Genomic DNA, 22,911 nt, shown 5'->3' with positions numbered 1-22,911 from the left:
ATTTAGGCTCGTCCTACATTCCCCTTAGCATCACAACCCTCCCTGCTGCAGAGAATCCTATTGCCCGAGGGGTCTGGGAGAGGGGGTGCATTTCAAATATTTGCGGGCAGATCATATCAATGGAACTTTACTCGCTGGACCGGGTGAGAGCGAAGTGGGAGTGGGAGCTGGGATCTATTTTGGATGAGGACGTGTAGTGTGAGGCACTGCATAAGGGTGAACTCCACTTCCTCCTGTGTGTGGCTCAGCCTGATTCAGCTCAAGGTGGTACAGCTCAAGGGGCCTCACGGTAGCATGGTGGTTAGCATCAATGCTTCACAGCTCCAGGGTCCCAGGTTCGATTCCCGGCTGGGTCACTGTCTGTGTGGAGTCTGCACGTCCTCCCCGTGTGTGCGTGGGTTTCCTCCGGGTGCTCCGGTTTCCTCCCACATTCCAAAGATGTGCGGGTTAGGTGGATTGGCCATGCTAAATTGCCCGTAGTGTAAGGTTAATTGTTGGGTTATGGGTATACGGGTTACGTGGGTTTAAGTAGGGTGATCATTGTTCGGCACAACATCGAGGGCCGAAGGGCCTGTTCTGTGCTGTACTGTTCTATGTTCTATGTTCTATAGGGCTCCCCTACTAAGGCTAGGACGATGTAGAGATGCCGGCGTTGGACTGGGGTGAGCACAGTAAGAAGTCTTACAACACCAGGTTAAAGTCCAACAGGTTTGTTTCAAACACGAGCTTTTAGAGCACAGCTCCTTCCTCGGGTGATTCACCTGTGGAAGGAGCAGTGCTCCGAAAGCTAGTGATTTGAAACAAACCTGTTGGATTTTAACCTGGTGTTGTAAGACTTCTTACTAAGGTTAGGGTGATTGGGTTCTTCATTGGAGTGGAGGACAGGTGTGAGCAGCGTTCTCATGGACCTGCTGTGGTGAATGTAATATGATAATTCACACTGTCTTTGTAACCGCAGTAGCATTATCCGACCACTAGGGGGAGTAGCTCTGGGAATGCTCAGGAGCTTGTACAGGGCTCCACCCTTGGCTCCGCCCATGACTTCTCCCCCTCGTGCTGCTGTATAAATACCCTTGTCTAGAGTCAGCCTGCAGTTCACTGAGAGTTCATCAACAGGTAACAGGCTGGCTCTGTAGTAAGTCGATTAAAGCCTATATTCATATCGGAAACATGTGTCTGGTGAATTGATGGTTCCATCAATTTAATCGACTTAAGAACAGCAAGATCGATCATGGAATCAGCCCTCAAGCCTGGACGCCTGGAACTCGACCCGCAGGATGCAGAGGCTAAAGAAATCTTCTCCCACTGGCTGCGGTGCTTCAAGGCCTACCTGGCAGAAGCGAGCACAGCCGAAACGACAGAGGAACAGAAGTTGAGTCTACTGCACGCGAGGGTGAGCCACAGAATCTCTACACAACTAAACTCGGCCGGTTCATATACTTCAGCGCTAGCGATACTCGATAAGATGTATGTAAGGCCCATTAACGAAGTTTACGCACGCCATGTGTTCACGACTCGCCGCCAGCGGCCTACAGAATCACTCGCCGATTTTCTAAGGGAACTCAATAATTTGTCCAATGACTGTAATTATCAAGCGGTTACTGCGGCTGAACACAGGGAACTTGCTGTACGCGATGTTTTTGTAGCGGGCCTCAGGTCTAACTATGTGCGCCAACGATGCTGGAAAAGGGGGCCCAAGACTTAGAAACGACTGTGGAAGCTGCTACCACGATGGAGGTCTCCTTCCGCAGCCTTAACTCATTCCCCGCGGACTCCGCGACCCAATCATGGGCCCCCGACCAGCGACTCCCCCAGGCCTGTGCTACGCGGCCGCCCAGCCACCATGCTGCCCCAGCCAGCCACTATGCTGCTCCAGCCAGCACCATGCTGCCCCAGCCAGCCACTATACTGCTCCAGCCAGTCACTATGCTGCTCCAACCAGCCACCATGCTGCCCCAGTCAGCCACTATACTGCTCCAGCCAGTCACTATGCTGCTCCAGCCAGCCACTATGCTGCCCCAGCCAGCCACCATGCTGCTCCAGCCACCATGCTGCCCCAGCCAGCCACTATGCTGCTCCAGCCTGCCATTTCTGCGGCCAGAACCAGCACCCGCGGCAGCACTGCCCGGCCCGCAACGCGACCTGCAGCAACTGCGGGCGGAAATGCCATTACGCTAGAGTGTGCCTCGCTAAAAGGGCCCCAGCTTCCAACTCCCCAGCGGCACAAAGTAATCTCTCCCCTCACCCGCAGGCCCGCGGGGCCCGAAACGCTGCGGCCTATGCCCCGACTCCGCCCCCTCCAGCCACGTGCGATCCATGGGGGCCGCCATCTTGGCAAACCTCCACCACGCAGCCGGCCACGTGCGACTCATGGGGGCCGCCATCTTGGACGCCATCTTCCTCGCTGCCCGCCACGTGCGATCCACGGGCCCGACCTGCATCTCCGCGCTCGGACAACTCATCGGAAGAATACGACTATGAACTCAGAGGGCAGTCATCACGGGGCCACTCCAGCACAGCTGATCGAGCCACCGACTACCCGCAACTCAGCGCAGTCACCCTGGACCAATCACGCCCAAAGCATCTGTGAAATTCGATGGCAGAGGTTCAAATCAACGGGTACAAAACGCCATGCCTCTTCGACTCCGGGAGCACTGAGAGCTTCATACATCCAGACCTGGTAAGACGCTGTTCGCTCCCCGTTTTCCCCGTGCGGCAAACTATCTCGCTCACTTCAGGCTCCCATTCGGTCCAGATCCAGGGGCGCACCGCCGCGACACTCACAATCCGAGGCGCTAGCTACTCAAAATTAAAACTCTACGTTTTGCCCGAACTCTGCGTGCCACTCTTATTACGCCTAGACTTCCAATGCAACCTCAAGAGCCTCACCCTCAGCTTCGGCGGGCCCCTGCCCCCACTCACTATCTGCAGCCTCGCTACGCTGCGAATTCCCCCCCATCTCTCTTCGCCAATCTCACTAAGGACTGTAAACCTGTAGCCACTCGTAGCAGGCAGTATAGCCTACAGGATAGGGTATTTATCAGAGCAGAGGTCCGAAGGCTACTAAGTGAGGGGATTATAGAGGCCAGTAACAGTCCCTGGAGAGCTCAGGTGGTGGTCGTTAAGACCGGGGAAAAATTCCGTATGGTTGTCGACTACAGTCAGACTATAAATAGATTTACGCTCCTCGACGTGTATCCCCTCCCCAGGATTGCAGATATGGTAAATCAGATTGCCGGCTCTTTTCCACGGTGGATCTGAAGTCTGCATACCACCAGCTCCCAATCCGCCCGGAGGACGGCCACTACACGGCGTTCAAAGCCAATGGCCGCCTCTTCCATTTCCTCCGGGTCCCCTTCGGCGTCACTAATGGGGTCTCGGTGTTCCAACGAGCAATGGACCGAATGGTGGACCAGTACGGGCTGCGGGCCACGTTTCCGTACTTGGACAATGTCACCATCTGCGGCTATGACCAGCCGGACCACGACGCCAACCTCCACCGTTTTCTCCAGACGGCACAGAAACTGAATCTCACATATAACAAGGAGAAATGCGTTTTCCGCACAAACAGACTGGCCATCCTCGGCTATGTCGTGGAAAACGGAGTCCTGGGCCCAGACCCGGTCCGCATGCGCCCCCTCTTAGAACTCCCCCTCCCCCATTGCCCCAAGGCCCTCAAACGGTGCTTGGGTTTCTTCTCCTACTACGCCCAGTGAGTCCCTCAATATGCGGACGAGGCACGCCAGGCCTTCGACGGCATCAAGGAGGACATCGCCAAAGCGGCCATGCGGGCGGTGGATGAATCCACTCCATTTCAGGTAGAGAGCGACGCCTCAGAGGTAGCTCTTGCAGCCACGTTAAATCAGGCAGGGAGACCCGTTGCATTTTTCTCCCGTACTTTCTCCACTTCAGAACTCCGACACTCCTCAGTCGAGAAAGAAGCACAAGCCATTGTGGAGGCTATCCGTCACTGGGGGCACTACCTCACAGGTAGGAGGTTCACCCTCATCACCGACCAAAGATCGGTTGCCTTCATGTTCGACAACTCGCAAAGCGGCAAAATAAAAAATGACAAAATTCTGAGGTGGAGGTTCCAAATCTCCACCTACAATTACGACATTAAGTATCGACCCGGGAAGCTCAACGAGTCTCCGGATGCCCTATCCCGCGGGACATGCGCCAGCGCGCAGATTGACCGATTGAAAGTCATCCACAATGACCTCTGCCACCCTTGGGTCACCCGGCTCGCCCACTACATCAGAGCCCGAAACCTGCCTTTCTCCAACGAGGAGGTAAAAGCGGTCACCAGGGACTGCCCGATCTGTGCGGAGTGCAAACCACACTTCTATAGACCAGACAGGGCCCACCTGGTCAAGGCTTCTAGGCCCTTTGAACGCCTCGCGATTGATTTCAAAGGGCCACTCCCCTCAACTAACAAGAACGTTTACTTTTTAAACGTCGTAGACGAGTTCTCCCGTTTCCCATTCGCTATCCCGTGCCCCGACATGACCTCCCACACAGTCATTAGGGCCCCGCATAGCATCTTCACCCTGTTTGGTTTCCCCAGCTACGTACACAGCGACCGGGGTTCGTCCTTCATGAGCGACGATCTGCGTCAGTACCTGCTCGACAAGGGCATTGCCTCGAGCAGGACTATCAGCTACAACCCCAGGGGGAACGGGCAGGTGGAGAGGGAGAATGCAACGGTCTGGAAGACCGTCCTACTGACCTTCCGGTCTAGAAAGCTCCAAGTCTCCCAGTGGCAGGAAGTCCTCCCAGACGCGCTCCACGCTATTAGGTCCCTTTTGTGCACGGCGACCAATCAGACCCCTCACGAGAGGCTCTTCATTTTTTCCAGGGGCACTACCAAGGGGGTCTCACTTCCGGCATGGCTGAGGACAACGGGCCCCGTACTCCTGAGGAAACACGTCAGGGCGCACAAAACCGACCCCCTTGTTGAAAAGGTGCGCCTGCTCCACTCCAACTCCCAGTACGCATTCGTCGAGTTCCCTGACGGCCGTCAGGACATGGTATCCCTCCGGGATCTGGCACCCGCCGGATCCAGCCCCCATCTACCCCCACAGAAGGACCTCTCAGCCTACACCCCATGCTGCCGCCCCCTCACGCTCCTGAGGCCGCGAGCTCGCTCCCCCAGTTCCGTGCACCCGCGCCGGCCAGCCCCCAGCGCCCCCAGTCCCCGGTCGAACCAGGAGAGTATGAAGCTCGGATACAACCCTCCCTGGAGTCCGCCATTGTACCCCAGCACACAACACCCATCCAGCCACCGCAAGAGGCTGCAACCCCGGTGCTCCGCAGATCACAGCGGACAATTCAACCACTGGACAGACTGACGTTGTAGACGACCACCCCCGCCGGATTTGATTTTTTTTGCAGGGGGTGAATGTGGTGAATGTAATATGATAATTCACACTATGTCTTTGTAAGCGCAGTAGCGTTATCCGACCACTAGGGGGAGTAGCTCTGGGAATGCTCAGGAGATTGTACAGGGCTCCACCCTTGGCTCCGCCCACGACTCCTCCCCCTTGTGCTGCTGTATAAATACCCTTGTCCAGAGTCAGCCTGCAGTTCACTGAGAGTTCATCAACGGGTAACAGGCTGGCTCTGTAGTAAGTCGATTAAAGCCTATATTCATATCGGAAACACGTGTCTGGTGAATTGATGGTTCCATCACCTGCTAACCACACCCACGTGTTCTGGTCATGTCCAAGGAGGTAAGCTTTTGGGTCTCCTCCTACAGCACCATGTCAGCGATTCCTGACACTGATCTGGAGCCTTGTTCTTTGGTGGCTATTTTCAGAGTATTTTGGTGCCACTAGATCCGGATGGTAGATCTCTGCCCAGATTCACCGGGGTTGCAGACCGGGGTGAAGGTATATGTTCTCGCCTTTGCCTCGTTATTCACCCAAAGGCGAGTTTGGCTGGGATGGAGATCTTCCGGACTGCCCAGTGCCTCGGCCTGGGGGCGTGACCTTATGGAATTTTTATATCTGGAAAAGTTCAAGTCCATCTTTAGGGAGTCGGTGGAGACGTTCTACCTGAGGTGGCAGCTTTTCATTTCCTATTTTAAAGAGTTAGTCATCATCAGTTGTTAGAAAGGGGGGAAGGAGGGGGGTGGCTAGTTATTATTATTGGGGGTAGGTTGTTTTTGTATTTTTCTGCGGATTGTGGGGGGGGGGGGGGATTTATAGAAACATAGAAAAAATAGGAGCAGGACGAGGCCATTCAGCCCTTCAAGTCCGTTCCACCATTTATTATGATCATGACTGATCATCCAACTCAATAGCCTAATCCCGCTTTCTCCCCATATTGGATTGGGTTTGTTTATTGTCACGTGTACCGAGGGACAGTGAAAAGTATTTTTCTGTGAGCAGCTCAACAGATCATTAAGTACATGGGAAGATAAGGAAATAAAAGAAAATACATAATAGGACAACACAAGATATACAATGTAACTACATAAGCACCGGCATCGGATGAAGCATACAGGGGTGTAGTGTTAACGAGGTCAGTCCATAAGAGGGTCGTCTAGGAGTCTGCTAGCAGTGGGGAAGAAGCTGTTTTTGAGTCTGTTCGTGCGTGTTCTCAGACTTCTGCATCTCCTGCCCGATGGAAGAAGTTGGAAGAGTGAGTAAGCCGGGTGGGAGGGGTCTTTGATTATGCTGCCCGCTTTCCCCAGGCAGTGGGAAGTGTAGATGGAATCAATGGATGGGAGGCAGGTTCGTGTGATGGACTGGGCGGTATTCACGACTCTCTGAAGTTTCTTGTGGTCCTGGGCAATGCGAACGCTGTCAGATGCCAAAAGCAAATATTCCCAGATCGACAAAGAAAGTCTAGTTGTCATTTATGTCATAATAAAATTTCATCAATGCATTTATGTTTTACCATCTCAGACCATTACTTGGCATTTTTTGTGAAGATAAGCCTGTCCCAATAGCTTCAGCCTGTTGCCATGGGAGTGCCCCTTTAAGAAAGATTTTTGTCTTATCACATGGCTTCAGTGATGTCATTGTATAGGTGGAGCTGGGCTGTGGCTGTGAGCTGTTTTTGCTTTCATTTTTGACTGCTGTGGACTACAGAGAAAATAAGTGTTTTGGCCCCTCTGTTTTCATTTTAAATATCTGTTCCAGTATTACATTCACCCCCACCATCTGGCCTGGGCTTGCAAAATCCTACCAACTGTCCTGGCTTGAGACAATTCACACCTCTATGACCTGCGATTATCCCTCTCTCCAGTCGCACCGTCTGGTCCTGCAAAGACTTAATTACCTGCAAAGACTCACATTTAAAGTATCGCCTTGCATCTTTGACTTTGTCTATATATAGGTTTGTGGAACCCACTTCTTCATTCACCTGAGGAAGGAGCAGTGCTCCGAAAGCTAGTGATTCAAAACAAACCTGTTGGACTTCAACCTGGTGTTGTTAAGATTTCTTACTGTGCCCACCCCAGTCCAATGCCGGCATCTCCATATCGTCAAAAAACATTGATTATAGCTACCTGTTTTGGTAACGTTAAAGATATAGTTTGCTTTCCGGAACGGTTTAAACCTGCCGGTGAGATGGGGCTAGAATCTCAGGGAAAGCCAGACTTGTTCAAGTGAGAAGGCAGAGTGCTGGATCACGCCCTTGAAAAGGGGTTTTTGGTGTATGGGATTTTGATTTTTGAATTGGAACAGTTAAGGGGGGATTTATTATGTGTTGTACATGATCACTGTAACTGGGTGGTGTCTATATGTTTGTAATTGATAAAAAATCTTGATGTGTGCTTATATAAATGTTAACTTGCTGTGTGCTTATTTAAATGTTAACTAAGTTCCTGAATGAAGTTTGTGGAGGAAGACTGATGATTCACACCTGCAGCGAAGGGTCTTGTGCTCATCCTAACCAAATTCAACATAAAGGTTGTAGGTCAGGTGGACTTCATAATACACTTTGGAGTTTCTAAACCCTGGCCCATAACATTGTGTGCAAAGATGAGCAGCTCTTGGCTGCATGTTCGCATACCTTTCAGCCACGGCCAGGAACAAGTATCAAATGAAGATGCTTTGAGCAGACTTCAATTTCCGAATCTCCCACTCCCCAGGAGATCATCCTGGCTCCAAATGTTCTTGACACTGTACCTATTTCACCTGGCTACGTTAAAGCGTGGACCAACAGAGACCTTGCGTTGTCAAGAGGACGGTTCTTACAGGCTGACATTTTGGGAGGTTGGAACAGATGAGGTTGTATATGCAACGTAGGGATGAAACCACTTGAGGATGGGGTCCTCCTGTGGGGTTGAGAGATAATTCCCCCCCCCCCCCCCCCCCCCCCACCCCACCCCATATCCCAGTGCGGCAGGCCCATCTTCAGGAATAGCACAGTGGTCACCCAAGGCAATCTGAAATGAAGGAACTGGCCAGGATTTACGTATTGTGGTCAGGGGTCGATAAGGTCATTGAAAGTACAGTCAATCGATGTGACCACAGTAAGTCTTAACACAACCTTTCACCTCCAGTAAGTTTGCACCTATGGGAGAGACCAGGGCATCTGTGGATGAGACTCCACAGAGACTTTGTGGGTCCCTTTTTGGGTACAATGTTTTTGGTCATCACCGACACCCACTTGCAGTGGCTAGATGTCCAGCCAAGCTATGACAAACTTTTCCCATTCACGGCCTGCCTGCGGTGGTTGTCTCAGACAACAGTACTGCTTCCCTGCAGCAGCACAGGTCAAGATCAAGTGAAGCAGCAAATTAAATGACAAGCATCCAGAATCTCTTGTTAGCTAATCAGCATTTGATCTCCACAATTGGGAGCACATGACTTTGTGAAGAGTGAATGTAGTACACTAAACTGAAAAAGGAGATTATGGGCAACACGGTAGCATAGTGGTTAGCACTGTTGCTTCACATCACCAGGGTCCCGGGTTCGATTCCTGGCTTGGGTCATTGTCTGTACAGAGTCTGCACGTTCTCACTGTGTCTGCGTGGGTTTCCTCCGGGTGCTCCGGTTTCCTCTCACAAGTCCTGAAAGACGTGCTGTTAGGTGAATTGGGCATTCTGAATTCTCCCTCTGTGTACCCGAACAGGTACCGGAATGTGGCAACTAGGGGCTTTTCACAGTAACTTCATTGCAGTGTGAATGTAAGCCTACTTGTAACAATAGATATTACAGTGGTTAGCACTGCTGCCTCTCAGTTCAAGGGACCCAGGTTCAATTCCAGCTTTGGGTGACTGTGTGGAGTCTGCACGTTCTCCCAGTGTCTGCGTGGGATTCCTCCACAGTCCAAAGATGTGGTTAGGTGGGTTAGCCATGTTAAATTTCCCAACAGCGTTTCAAAGGTTAGGTGGTTTTACAGGGATAGGGTGGAAGGGTGTACCTAGGTAGTGCACGGCATTGAGGATCCGTGCAGTCTCAATGGGCAGAAACATCTCCTTCTGCACAGTAGGGATTCTATGATAAATGGGTGTTGCGAATGGAATGATTGAGAAATGGACCAATGTGTGGCAGAGAGAAGGGCCCTTCCATTCTCAAAGTTTTCCCCAACGACTGCAATTACTCAACATCTACAAGGGATTCATTCATGTCATTGGAAGCATCCTTATGGTGGCCAGTAATTCGAGCCTGGGAAACCTAGTCTGTCAGCTGCCACAATTGCTTTCAAGTAAATTGCGACTTGCTCCAAACTATCAGGAACCGGGCTGTACTAACACTGTCTGCTCCAGCTTAGTGTGCTCGGGTTGTTCCAGGCTGTGATCAGATTGAACTGAAATGTGAATGCCAGGGCATGTTTCAAATTACACGTAGAGACCAGAGGGCAAATGAAGAGGCGTTTGACATCGTCCGAGCAGAAAGAACTCTTAAAAAGTGGCATTCAGGAACAAAAGTCAATATTTCAGCCATTTGATTAGAGCTGAAGAGCGAGAGATATCTGGGAGAGCAAATGAAGAGGGGTTAGCTAAAACACAGTTGGACAGCAAACGTTGCAGTTGAGCAACAGTAGTTACAGAAGGATGGTGTGAGCAGAGTGCGACATACCAACAGCAGCAGGTCTTCCTCAACCAGTTAAATCAGTTTCATAGAATTTACAGTGCAGAAGGAGGCCATTCAGCCCATCGAGCCTGCACCGGCTCTTGGAAAGAGCCACGGTCAACACCTTCCCCTATCCCAATAGCCCAGTAACCCCACCCAACACTAAGAGCAATTTTGGACACTAAGGGCAATTTTGGACACCAAGGGCAATTTATCATGGCCAATCCACCTAACCTGCACATCTTTGGACTGTGGGAGGAAACCAGAGCACCCGGAGGAAACCCACGCACACACAGGGAGGATGTGCAGACTCCACAGAGTGCCCCAAGCTGGAATCGAACCTGGGACCCTGGAACTGTGAAGCCATTGTGCTATCCACAATGCTACCGTGCTGCCCAGTTTGGTGGCACTAGTTGAGGGAAGTATGCTAGCTCATCACCTTATTCACCTGCTCCACCCCCTTCCTTAGGAAGACCAGCGCCATTCGAGAAATCACAATACCCTGCCATTTGTCCATGTCCCTCAAGGCTCACTTACCAACTATCCATCTCCCATTTAAGCACTTCATTAAAGTTACACCAGTAAATGTACCCCAGGTTCCAGTCTATTCTGTGTGCAGACGTTTTCCTGGATTCACTGCTTTTTAAAAAATAAATTAATTTAGAGTAGCCAATTCCCCCCCCCCCCCCCCCCCCCCCCCCCCCCAATTAAGGGGCAATTTAGTATGGCCAATCCAACTACCCTGCATATCTTTGGGTTGTGAGGATGAGACCCACGCAGACACAGGGAAAATGTTCAAACTCCACACGGACAGTGACCTGGGGCTGGATTCACTTTTGATCAGTGAAGCACAAATTGTAAGGCTATTCTTCAAGGACTCAACACAATCACAAACTCCACCACGACTGGATCTTTGGTCATGTTTTCAAACCTTCCAGATCGTAAAGAGCAAGGTAAAGAGTGGAGTCTTCACATTCTCCCAATGTCTGCGTGTGTTTCCTCCGGGTGCTCCAGTTTGCTCCCAGTCCAAAGATGTGCAGGTTAGGTGGATTGGCCATGCTAAATTGCCCTGAGTGTCCAAAAGGTTGGGTGGGGTTACTGGGTTATGGGGATAGGATGGAGGCATGGGCTTACGTAGTGTGCTCTTTCCAAGGGCCGGTGCATACTAGATGGGCAGAATGGCCTCCTTGTGTACTGTAAATTGCATGAAGTCCCGAAAAAACGTGCTGTTAGGTGAATTGGACATTCTGAATTCACTGTGCACCGAACAGGCACCGGAGTGTGGGGATTTTCACAGTAACTTCACTGTATTGTTAATGTAAGCCTACTTGTGGCAATAAAGATTATTATTACACTAAGTCTGGATAACGTCACCTCAAATAATCAATTGCAAAATCCCACCACAACACAGATATGATCAGCACAGCATTGAGCCAGTGCCATGGAGTAGAATCTCATCACTCACTCTTCACCACACTGGTCAGTAATATCAAATCCCTTGTCCACTTCAACTGGGAAATAATATAAACAAAGGGTTCAAACAGTGTTAGAAAATTTATCAAATGCTAAACAGTAGTTTGGCAGATTTATATTTGCAGAAATAGTGATCATTTGATTCTCATTTTATATATATATATAATATTTAAATACATTACAGAGTATACAGTGCTTTATCAGAACAGTACATTACAGGTTCAGTATCCAAGCAAAGAAAAGCAGTTTCAACTGGCAGAAACATTACTCGTTATAGTTCCTCTGATGAGCTATGTAGATGGTCCAGTGAAGCCTAGCAATGTTACACTGAGGGCCCATGCTTGGCATATCCCTGCAGAATATTTATTAGTGTGTGTGTTCTGATCGCAGCAATTTGGGGCTCAATTAAATGTTGTCTTTCAATTCCCTCGGTACCTTCAAGGGGTTTTAACCTGTTGGTCGTAAGCGCTTGGGGTGGGGGGGGCAATTTGGGATTTAGAGCAATCTAGAATTGAGTTAAAAGGGAGCCTCTTTCCTAGACTCCCTGAGGAAGTGGAGAACAAACCTCCCAATGGTCCATTGAGAGCATCTAGAGGCTCGTCACACAATCAGGCCACCCTCAGAAAGGAGTCACGAGGTCGGCAGTTTGCATTTCCCTTCTGCTTCGCAGCTCAATTGGGAAAGACCGTTCAGTCAGTCAGAAAAACCAATTCCATACCTCAAGGCAAAATACCAGTTCTTCGATAATAACCTCCCACCCCCCACATTGAGTCACTGAAGTGCATAATGCTGTTGGCTCTGTCGCTTGTGCGAACCGACCATTGTACAGCCACCACAAAGCTCACAAGTTCGATGACCAAAACAAGTTGACCTTTTCATTGGGAATGGGGGTTTGCAAGTTTCCTGTTCAGTCACTGACGATGTAACAGCCCAGGCAGCTCGAAGCAAATCTCCTCTCACTGGCCAGCACATTTGAACATGGCCAATGGCTGGCAGGATGGGCGAGGAAATCTCAATCCTGCCAGGAGTAACTTGTGTATTTAGATACCCGCAAACCACCACCCACACCCATTCCCCCGACAGCCACCACACAGAAACCTGCTGACCCAAGGCCCCATGTCAGTAAGGCACAAGAATCAATCTGAGCTGCTGCTAGGCAGCAGAAAAGCTGGCCAAAGTTCCATTAAAGGAGCTGCATTCGAAACAACACGTGGGGGCACTGGGCAAGTACAGACCAGTGTCTGAAACACCTGGAACTGCTTCTTCCAAGCCTGCCAGTACCTGCCATCAGAACCAGCTGGAGAGGAACCTACTCTGCCAAGTGAGAGCTAGCAGGGAGGAGAAAGTTATGATCGGATGAAAAAAGTTATTGAAGCAAAACCTGGGAGCACAGTACAGCAATAATCTAAAGAGTTTGTTTTTTTGACGTGAGGGCTAATAGTTGAGGGAGATCAGCTTTGCAATGGATGAGATTTCCATCTGAGGGCGAGAGTGCGTGACAGGATGGCACACACTTCTGTTTCCTCCCTCACCCCATGATAAGGTCTGAATCTGCAAGTGCACAGCAGGAGGCAAGAAGATAACGGCGGAAGTAACGTCAATGGAGCATACGCAATCTTGTGGCAGCGAGGAAAGGGCAGATTCAAGATGAGCAATTTCGTAAATGCAGAGGCAAGTGTGGGGCGAAAGGATAGGGTGTGGATCTTAAAACATTAGGGATGTGACGTTTGGTCACCAATCATCCTCCCGGGATTAAAGACAACATTCCTGGCAGGTCCCTCAAGAGGTACACTCAAGAAAAACTGGTTAATATTTCAGGAAGAGCCATCAAGAGAAGTTGGGTCTGCATCACAACTATCCCCCCCCCCCCCCACCACCACACACACACACACCCACCCCCCGCCCCACTCCCTCCAGCCCCAAGTGACAGGCCTGTTATTTTCTAACGATTTCTGCATTTGGCATTAAAAAAATAATTAAGATGGAACTTTACACCTTCCATCTTTGCAGGGTCTTTGTTTGGCGGAATACACAGAGTTCTGGAGAAGGCAGGAGAGGGAAAAAGAGACTACTGGCTAATAACGGACTGAGAGGGATAGGGAGTTGAATGTTAGTTAACAAAGAGCACAAGTGGCCAGATTTACCTCGTGATGTTTTCACCTGCATCCAAAGTTAACTAAACTTTACTTTGCCAGGTCCCAAAACACAACGTTACTCTTAATCAGCGGCTCATGTTCCAGTGAATGGCCTTGTTTTTTTTTAATGGCTCAAATATATCACTCTGCGATCTTCCTGTAAACAGGTCGCAGGTTGCAAACAGGGCTACTGAGCACAAGTCTGTTGAAATGTGTTTATCGGTGTGTTAACAGCTCGGAGCATTCAAAGTGCAATTCACCTGAAAGAAATTGGACAACAAACGAAACGGGGCAAGTGATTTCCAGATATCCAAACATTCTGCACATCGCTGGAACTTTCCATGCGGCACTCAAGACTCCATGTGAGTGAATAGTGTGCGGCACCTTTACAGGATGTGACCATGTACACAGTACGTAGTTATCCCAACTGCAACAGGACTTCAGAGAAAAAAAACATCATCTACTTGTAATTTCAAAGAGAAAGCCCCGGGGTGTTCAAGCCATACACCTGTGACTGACTCTCTCTCTACCAATGCAACATAACCATTAACTATTGCGACCCAGTTAGGAGAGGTGAGGAACAAAATGCAAGTTCAAAAAGGGATGGAGATGGAAACAGAGGTTTCCGCTGGAAAGAAACACAAACCACATATTCAGACTAAATCTAGATGGGGATAATCTTTAAAAAGACTAAAAGGAAAAACAAAGAAGAGTACCTCCCTTCCTATCAATTCACACGTAATGTTCACAAGTGAGTTACATTCAGATCTGTAGCCAGAACTTTGAAAATTACACAGAGAAGAATTTGGTATGCCACTTGTAAAATTCTGCCGTTTTAAAATCAACTTTTCTTCCTGTGAAGCTTGTGTGAACTGCTCATTATATTCACGGGGTTGCACTATTTTTTTGGGGACGCCCAGGGAAGGGGGCGGAAACTGAACGATAGCCGGGCAATAGACAGGACCACTCAACTCGCCAAACCACGCGTGCCGAGATGCACTCCTTCAATGGCAGACCACTGTGTCCTGATGCTGACACACAAAAGGAGTGGAGCAGGCAGCAACATCGCAAATGAAGCCACACAAACCAAGGGCAATATCGACATGGCTTCTACAGAAGCCAGAGTTTGAATTACTATCCTCTTCCCAGCAGTTCGTTGTAGCCTCAAGACGTACCTTATCCAAATGGCTATACTGCATCTATAAGCTCCAAGTATTGGCAGGCTATCTGACCACAGAAGGCAGCACACCCAAACTCAGTGCCCATACACATACTTCCTCGCCGGGGTTGGTGGGTGGTGAGTGGCAGCAGGAATTCACAGCTTGGCTCTTCCTAGTCCGGGTTAGTTTTAAGCGCACCCCCGTCAATTACCCCAGCCTCAACTGTACTAAAACTATGTAACGATGCATTACAAAATTAACTTTTAAAAAAAAAAATCACACAACTCACTTAAAGCTTGCTTAACTTTATTATTTTCTACCAACCTCAAAACAATTAAATAACGCTGTGATTTCAGCTATTGCAAAGGAATCAAACCCATGGGGTAATTATTTTAGAATCGGTCCGAAATGGACCAGAATGGAGAACAGTTCAAGTATTTTCACTGGATGCAGTCAGCCCCATCAGAGCAGATGCAGCCTCCGACAAGCCTGACTGTCACTAGCAGCGCCTTTGGGAGAGGGAATCGGTCTCCTGTAATGTCCATAACAGCACACGCCAATCCTGGCTGTCCAGGGCAACCGATAATTCAGAGTACAGGCCTTCTTCGGCCGCTTGTGTACAGTTTGGGGGGGGGGGGGGGGGGGGGGGGGGGGGGGAAAGAGGATGGATTTTTAAAAATATTCAGCGTTCTACAATTCACTAAAGAAAAAAACTGCGCTAACTTTCAAGTTCAAATACCCAACAACAGTGCTCCAGTCAAACCTTCAGCTCATTCCTGCAGCTGTGACAAGTCCAAAATAATATTAAAAATGGGCCACTTATTTTCATGGGGTTTGGTTCACACAAATGTCAAATTCTTCCACCAGGAATGGATGGAGGAATTTGCACTCACCTTTTGCTCCTTGTCACCCAACCCCCATGCCCTAAGCTGGTAAATATTTTATGTACAGTTGTGGTGGTTGGGACAGTGTTTCGGGGTTTCGTTGCCCTGGTTAACTACCTCCCGCTTACACCAAACAGAACACGGCCGAGAACAATGTCAGCGAATGGCCGACACCTTGAACTGTGGTTGGTGCACATACCAGAATACATCCTCTCAAATCAACCGCAACAGGTCTTTCACCAACCCCTTGCCGCACTGCTGGTACAAAACTCAAAAACACTCCGCCCAGAACCTGGTATCACTGGGGACACATCAAGGTGAATGCACGGTGTAAATGTTACAGGCCTATTCATTACCTGGTGGTGATAACGCAACAAAGAGCAAAACAAGTGAACAGGAAATGCAGATGCCAGCACAATGAAACTGGCCGAGGAACCCAAACCCAGCACAAAAGATCCAGCTGCAAAACATGGACTGCTTTGTAAATATTGAGACACAGGATGGACCTCGATGTCCAAGGGAACACCAGGGCTAAATACCCCCCCCCCCCGAGGGACAGGCAGAATGTGCCAAACTAGTCACCAGGCAGTTATTGAAAACCTAGCACAACTAAACAGGTTTGCCTCTCTTTCCCAGTAAACTGGTTTATGATAAATCGGGACAGACCGGGACACCGGAGAGAGGAGACACCGTTTATCCTCACTGCAGTGGTCACATCCTTTCTGAATGTCACAGTGCTGAGAATCAGCACCTCCCAATATACGGCCAACTTCCGCCTTGGGGACAGTGGCACAGACGATTCACTGTTCCACCCGCTATTCCCTCAAATAAAAAGCCTCTCTGCCTGGATAGCTGGCAATCGTCCACACCCAAACCCAGAGAGTCACATTTGTCAGTGTCGTATCTGTCCTGAAAGTGACCTCATGCTCAAAGGGGAGGCTGGACAGCTCTGGTTACAATGGCTGGATTTCCATTCACATCTTCACAAGTAAATCAGTTTGCTTTTACTCATAGGCTGTGTTAGGGCAAAACCATCCCCACGGATCGTGACTGGGCAATACCCCCCCCCCACCCTCCCACCGCCCCGTGACTGGGCGATCACCCCCCCTCGCCACTGCCCCGTGACTGGGCAATACCTCCCCCCCCCTCCCCACTGCCCCGTGACTGGGCAATACCCTCCCCACTGCCCGTGACTGGGCGATCACCCTCCCCACTGCCCCGTGACTGGGCAATACCCTCCCCACTGCCCCGTGGCTGGGCAATACCCTCCCCACTGCCCCGTGACTGGGCGATTACCCCCCTCCCCCCCATGACTGGGCGATTACACCTCCTCTCCTCTCCCCCCCTCCCCCCACTGCCCCGTGACTGGGCAATACCCCCCCCCCCTCCCCACTGCCCCGTGACTGGGCAATAACCTCCCCACTGCCCGTGACTGGGCGATCACCCTCCCCACTGCCCCGTGACTGGGCAATACCCTCCCCACTGCCCGTGACTGGGCGATCACCCTCCCCACTGCCCCGTGACTGGGCAATACCCTCCCCACTGCCCCGTGGCTGGGCAATACCCTCCCCACTGCCCCGTGACTGGGCGATTACCCCCCTCCCCCCCATGACTGGGCGATTACACCTCCTCTCCTCTCTCACACCCCCCCCCCTCCCCACTGCCCCGTGACTGGGCGATTACCCCTCCCCCTACTGCCCCGTGACTGGGCGATTACCCCTCCCCCACTGCCCCGTGACTGGGCGATTACCCCTCCCCCACTGCCCCGTGACTGGGCGATCACCCCTCCCCCCCACTGCCCCGTGACTGGGCGATTACCCTACCCACTGCCCCGTGACTGAGCGATTACCCCCCCCTCTCCCGTGACTGGGCGATCACCCCCCCCCCCCCCCCCCCCCCCCCCCCGGGCCGTGACTGGGCGATCACCCTCCCCACTGCCCCGTGACTGGGCGATACCCTACCACCCTTGGCTGAGACTGGGCGACCCCTTGGTCCTTGTACCTGTGATTGGGAGCTGAGCAGGGAGTTGACCATACTCTGAACTAGCCTGCAACACTGTGGATCATTGCAATGCCAATGTGCCGGTGACTGAGCCCAATAACTGTCCATATCTCCTAAAACATTCAATGGAATACTTCGTTAAAAATGGCTCAATTCCCACTTAAAAATGAAGAGATTGTGTTCCAATTTCTCAGAATTGACAGCCTGCCTTCCGTCAGCTGCCCAAGTCAACCCTGAAGCTAATTCACCCACAGAACACGACCATTCGCAAATGAGTTTACTGCAAAGAGCATCTCAATACTCACGTACCTCAGTCTTGGACAAGGACTTTCAGGGGCATGTCAGGCACCATCTTAAATCTACCCTCTCTCCATCAGCTAAATCGCAGCTCCAGCCAAGGACTGGACAAGGCTGAGGCCCACGGTGTCTTTGCAGAAAGGGTAGGTCCAGATTACCAAGTACCATGATTATACCGGGGAGGGAATGGACAATAGGCCCCATAAAAGGTCACCACCATCGCTACTTTTTTCTCTCAAATGTGCTTTGGTTACAACTGTTCAATCTAATCAGGAACAAAGCTGCTCGTAAGGATTCTGTTTTGGCGACACACGAAAACTGGTCAGCTCTAAAATTAACCGTGGGTTTTTAAAAAAAACCCGAGCGTTTTCATCTCCCCTCATGGTTCATTGGTCACCGAAAGGAATACAATTCCCGCTGCACGGTTTTTAACAATGCAGTTTCGCTCAACAGCTATGAACAAAATTAAACCTTGCAGTATGGAATAGGCATCAGCAGACCGGCGATTGTCCATCTAAAAGACACAGGATCGAGGAGGGGTAGGGTGGGTTTTGAATGCATGGTATTGTGTGGGACATGAGCTGCTCACTGCCCCTTCTCGCCACACACCCTGTCTCCCTCCCAGATGTCAGGCCTCCCCCAAAGAGGCCTGTTTGAAAGCAGCAAGGGCAGGGAAAACTAGGGCACGGTTACCGGTCTGTTCAGTTTGGCGATCGGGGACCGAGAAAGGGAAGAGGGGACCGACGCCTTGCACGTTAAGATCCCACTCGTCTTGCTTATCCAACAGATTTTCAACTGGCTGGGGTTTGGGACAGTGAAAAGAAGCCCCGGAGAGCAGGGAAGAGGAACGCAGGAGCAGCCCGAATCGGAGTCTATTGAGCAGACCCGCGGCGTTCTTAGCAAGGTGCCATGGGTTAATGCTGGGTGTCTGGGGCACCGCGGACAGAGGGCAGCTACTGGGACCCTTGCACAAAGTATTTACGTTGACCATTATTTTGGCGTTTCTTTTAATTAAACATGCTGCATTAGCTTCTGATCGCAGTCACAGGTTATTTCTTGTTCACAACTAGCTGCTAGCTGGGCTATGTAGCATCACTGTCATTGCACATGCATACCCTTTCCCCTGTCCCCTCTACAACACGGGCCATTGTAAAATACAGTGGAAGGCTGGGGAAAGTGAAGGCCTTCAGCACCAGCCACAACTGCGTTTTGTATATAGAGCTCAAAATGCATGCTGCAGATTCAGGGCCAAAGGCTCCAAGTCAGTGATTAGAGATATATTATTGGTGCAGCTAGCGTTCACACTAACACTGGCTGTGCTGCGTGTAAAGCTGGGGGGGATGAATGGAGGGGTGGTTATATTATCTTATTCATCTTCCTCTTCTCCATTCCCCCACCGCCCCCACACTTGCACAGCTTAAACTCAAGGCCAGTGATACCTTTTCCCAGATATTCTCTTCTCAAATACGATATAATCACTTCTGTAATTGCGGCCCTTCCATAAAATCACAGCCTGCAAAGTGGACTTGAAAGAAACATGATCTGATCGGATTAGTCCAGGACCATAGTTCACCGTGAAGTGCACCTGGTTGCAACTTGAACCAAACCATTTTAGTGCAAAGAAAAAAAAAAAAAATCGAGTTTCGGGGGCCAAAGGAAAGGGTTAACACAGACGAAGGCAGCCTGTACTGTGCATCATCTCCGCGACAGCAGCCTTCAGAGCTCGGTGATGGGAGGGCAGCCAAGCATCTGATGGAGCGAATGCGTAGAGACAAGTGTGAATGGAGGAGAAGAAACATCGGGGTGTGCGGAAATTAAGTGCAAATCATCCAGTAGAATCCCCCTCGCACACGCACGCCGTCTCTTACTGACGTAGTGAAGTCTTGTGCGATAATCAAACACGGAGGATAAAACATGAAGCAGGCTTTCTCTCATTCTCATTCCCGCCATGACAAGTCCAGAACGTTCCCGCCACCGACAAGAGGCGGTGGCCCAAGATTATCAGGCTCGTCAACCAGCAAGCTGTTCATGGGAGTGGCATTGTCTGCGTCCAGATCCGCTACCACCACGTAAAAAAGGGCTTTCTGCTCTGGAAGCTCTGTGTGTACAAGTCACTGCTGCGATGGTGACTTCGAGTCGTTTCCACGATGACGGGTGGGATCTGAATGAGCATCAGGGGTGACTTCCCATCCTTCAGGGCCTGCGTGAGATTTAGGATCTTGGGAGTGAGGTTTGGGGGGGGGGGGGTGCGAGGAGCAGAGGGAATAGAGACGAGGAACAAAGGAGAAAACAAACATTTTACAATTATGTTCAATCGGATACAAGATGGGAGATTAATCACAAAGCTGGCTCCGTGTTTCTGAGCTCCACGGTGATAGCTCGACGGAATGGGAGGGATTCAGGGAATTTCCTCCCCTATCCCAGCTTGAGAGCCTAAGTTTTGCTGGGATAGAGGTTCACCAGCAGACCCTCAGTACCTCACCCACGTGGCGATTGACCCAGTACCAGACCAGGGAGATGAGCAGTGAACAGCTATTCAACTGCACAGCTGAAAGGGAACCAAACTTTGATTCAGTAACCGCTTGAAGCAAACCTACGGAGTCCAGACAGGAGTGGCTTTTGTGCTATTTGACTACAAATGCATCAGCCAGGACTAACCCACTCCCCTCCCTGACAATCTTCACACGGTGTATTTTCATCAGCAACAAGGGCAAAGTTGGAATGGTAGCTGTGCCTTTTCTATTCCCCAGCTCAGGGGCACGTAAGTGAATACCCTTGTTAGAAAAATGAAGGTAGAAGGAATTTATATTTGTATTGGTAAACATTAGAAATAAGGTATAGTTTTTTTTTTTAAAGTGGGTTTAATGTTCCTGTGCCTGGAAGGTTAAAACCTATAATTAGATATGTATGAGGGTTGGTTCAGTTCCACTGCGGTTCTATTGTGCTTAGAGTGGGTTACGGCTTGAAGATTAAATAAATCAGCAGTGGTTGCTCAGCACCTGGGGTCTTGTAAGGTGGGGAAGCTTTTAAGTTTTGGTTTAGCTAATTTGATTGCAGTTGGAGATAGGTAGTGAGAGAGAAGGCAGTTCACATATTTCTGCTAGAAGCAGCTGGTTTTAGAAGACTAAAGAGGGGACATCTCTTTCAGCCTTGCTGGAAGAAAAGCCATACCATGGAGTAATGGTCAGGGGAACAGATGCCAGAAATCTAAAGTTCAGCTAGTTTCCAAGAAGTCTGAAGTTAACAGAGATGGGGGAAGTAGAACAGATTATTGTTCAGTAAAATCACAGTGTTGAAAAGGCATTGGGTTGTGAGAGGGCAGAAAGATATCTCCATTAGAGCTAAGGTTTGTTAAAAATTACTAGAGTTCGGGTGACATTATTCGAAATGTATGGAAATCGGTGGCTGGACCTCGGAGTTTGCCTAAAAGCCGTTGAAACCTGAAGGGAGAGATGTAAAACCCGAAATTGAAACCTTGATGGAAGCAGTGGAGGGGAAAGAAAATTGAAAAGATTTGAGAGTATGACTTTTTGAAAGCGGAATTTGAAATCACTGATGCAAAAGGCGGAGTTCATTGAGACAGGGTAGCTCACGGTATAGGAACGATCTGGGGGGGATTTTGAGGAGAAATCCACAGACGTTCAGAGAGGAGTGCGTCTTAATCATTGTGTGTGTTTAAAAGGGAGTGTGTTAGAGACCACTGTAGCTGAAAATGTATTTTGCAATCCATGCTAACCCTAAAATCTGTGTGTAATTGTCAAACTGAAGAGGGAGTAAATGAGTATTGTATTATAACCCACTTCTTCATATTTAATAAATGTTTTTTTTCTTGTTCCAGCGCATATCCCAGTTTTTATAAGAACACAAGAACTTGGGAGTAGGAAGTTCAGCCCTTGCGGCCTGCTCCGCCATTCAATACGATCTTGGCTAATCTCAGCTCGGCCTCCTGCCCACCTTCCTTCCTAATCCCCAGAACCCTGCATGTGTTCCGGCATCCACGGCACTAGAGAGAGGATTTGACAGGTTATAGACCCCTTCAGTAATTCCTTCTCTTTTGTCTTATATCTGCCACCTTTAATCTAAAAACTACGGCCTCTCATTCTACAACAAGGGGGAAAACATCCACACTACGTCTACCCTGTCAACCACAGAAATTATACTGCAGGAGGAGGCCATTTGGCCCTTCGAGTCTACACCGGCCCTTGAAAGAACACCCTACCTAGGTTCTTTGGGGATGAGGACAGGTGCACCAGATGTTCGGGGAGTCCAGCGAACCACGCCCATATGTTCTGGGCATGCCCAGCACTGGAAGAATTCTGGAAGGGGGTGGCGGGGACGGTGTCGAGGGTGGTTGGATCCAGGGTCAAATCAGAGTGGGGACTCGTGATTTATGGAGTTGCGGTAGAGCCGGGAGTGCAGGAGGCGAAAGAGGCCGGTGTCCTGGCCTTTGCGTCCCTAGTAGTCCGTCGAAGGATCTTGCTGCAGTGGAAGGATGCAAGGCCCCCAAGTGTGGAGACCTGGATCAGTGACATGGCGGGATTTATAAAATTGGAAAGGGTCAAATTTGCCCTGAGGGGATCAATACAAGGGTTCTAAAAACGATGGCAGCCTTTTCTGGACTTCCTGGCTCAAAGATAGGTATCTTGGTCAATAGCAGCAGCAACCCGGAGGGGGGGGCCTTGCATCCTTCCACAATCCACTTAACCTGCACATCTTTGGACTGTGGGAGGAAACTGGAGCACCCAGAGGAAACCCACGCAGACACACGGGGAGGACGTGCAGACTCCTCAGACAGTCACTCTACGCTGGATCCCCTTTAGCATCTGGTACACCTCAATTAAATGTCCTCTCATTCCAGCGAGTATAGGCCTAAACTGCTCAATCTCAGAGGAATCTCCTCACCCGAGGAAGGAGCAGTGCTCCGAAAGCT

At 50.1% G+C, this 22,911-nt stretch overlaps 1 protein-coding gene across 1 annotated transcript in view; it reads right to left on the bottom strand.

Moving 5' to 3' along the window:
- Positions 1-18,334: 18,334 nt before the first annotated feature.
- Positions 18,335-22,911, bottom strand: part of pi4k2a (phosphatidylinositol 4-kinase type 2 alpha) — a 33,597-nt gene continuing 29,020 nt past the window's right edge. Inside the window, exon 9 of the mRNA XM_038822023.1 lies at positions 18,335-20,199. Coding sequence (XP_038677951.1) covers positions 20,041-20,199 — 159 coding nt within the window. The 3' untranslated portion in view covers positions 18,335-20,040. The remainder of the gene's footprint in view (positions 20,200-22,911) is intronic.

This window comes from Scyliorhinus canicula, chromosome 16 (genome assembly GCF_902713615.1).
Source record: "Scyliorhinus canicula chromosome 16, sScyCan1.1, whole genome shotgun sequence".
NCBI lineage: Eukaryota > Metazoa > Chordata > Chondrichthyes > Carcharhiniformes > Scyliorhinidae > Scyliorhinus > Scyliorhinus canicula.
The sequence above is the reverse complement of the archived record's forward strand: the minus strand, read 5'-3'. Positions and strand labels throughout refer to the sequence as shown.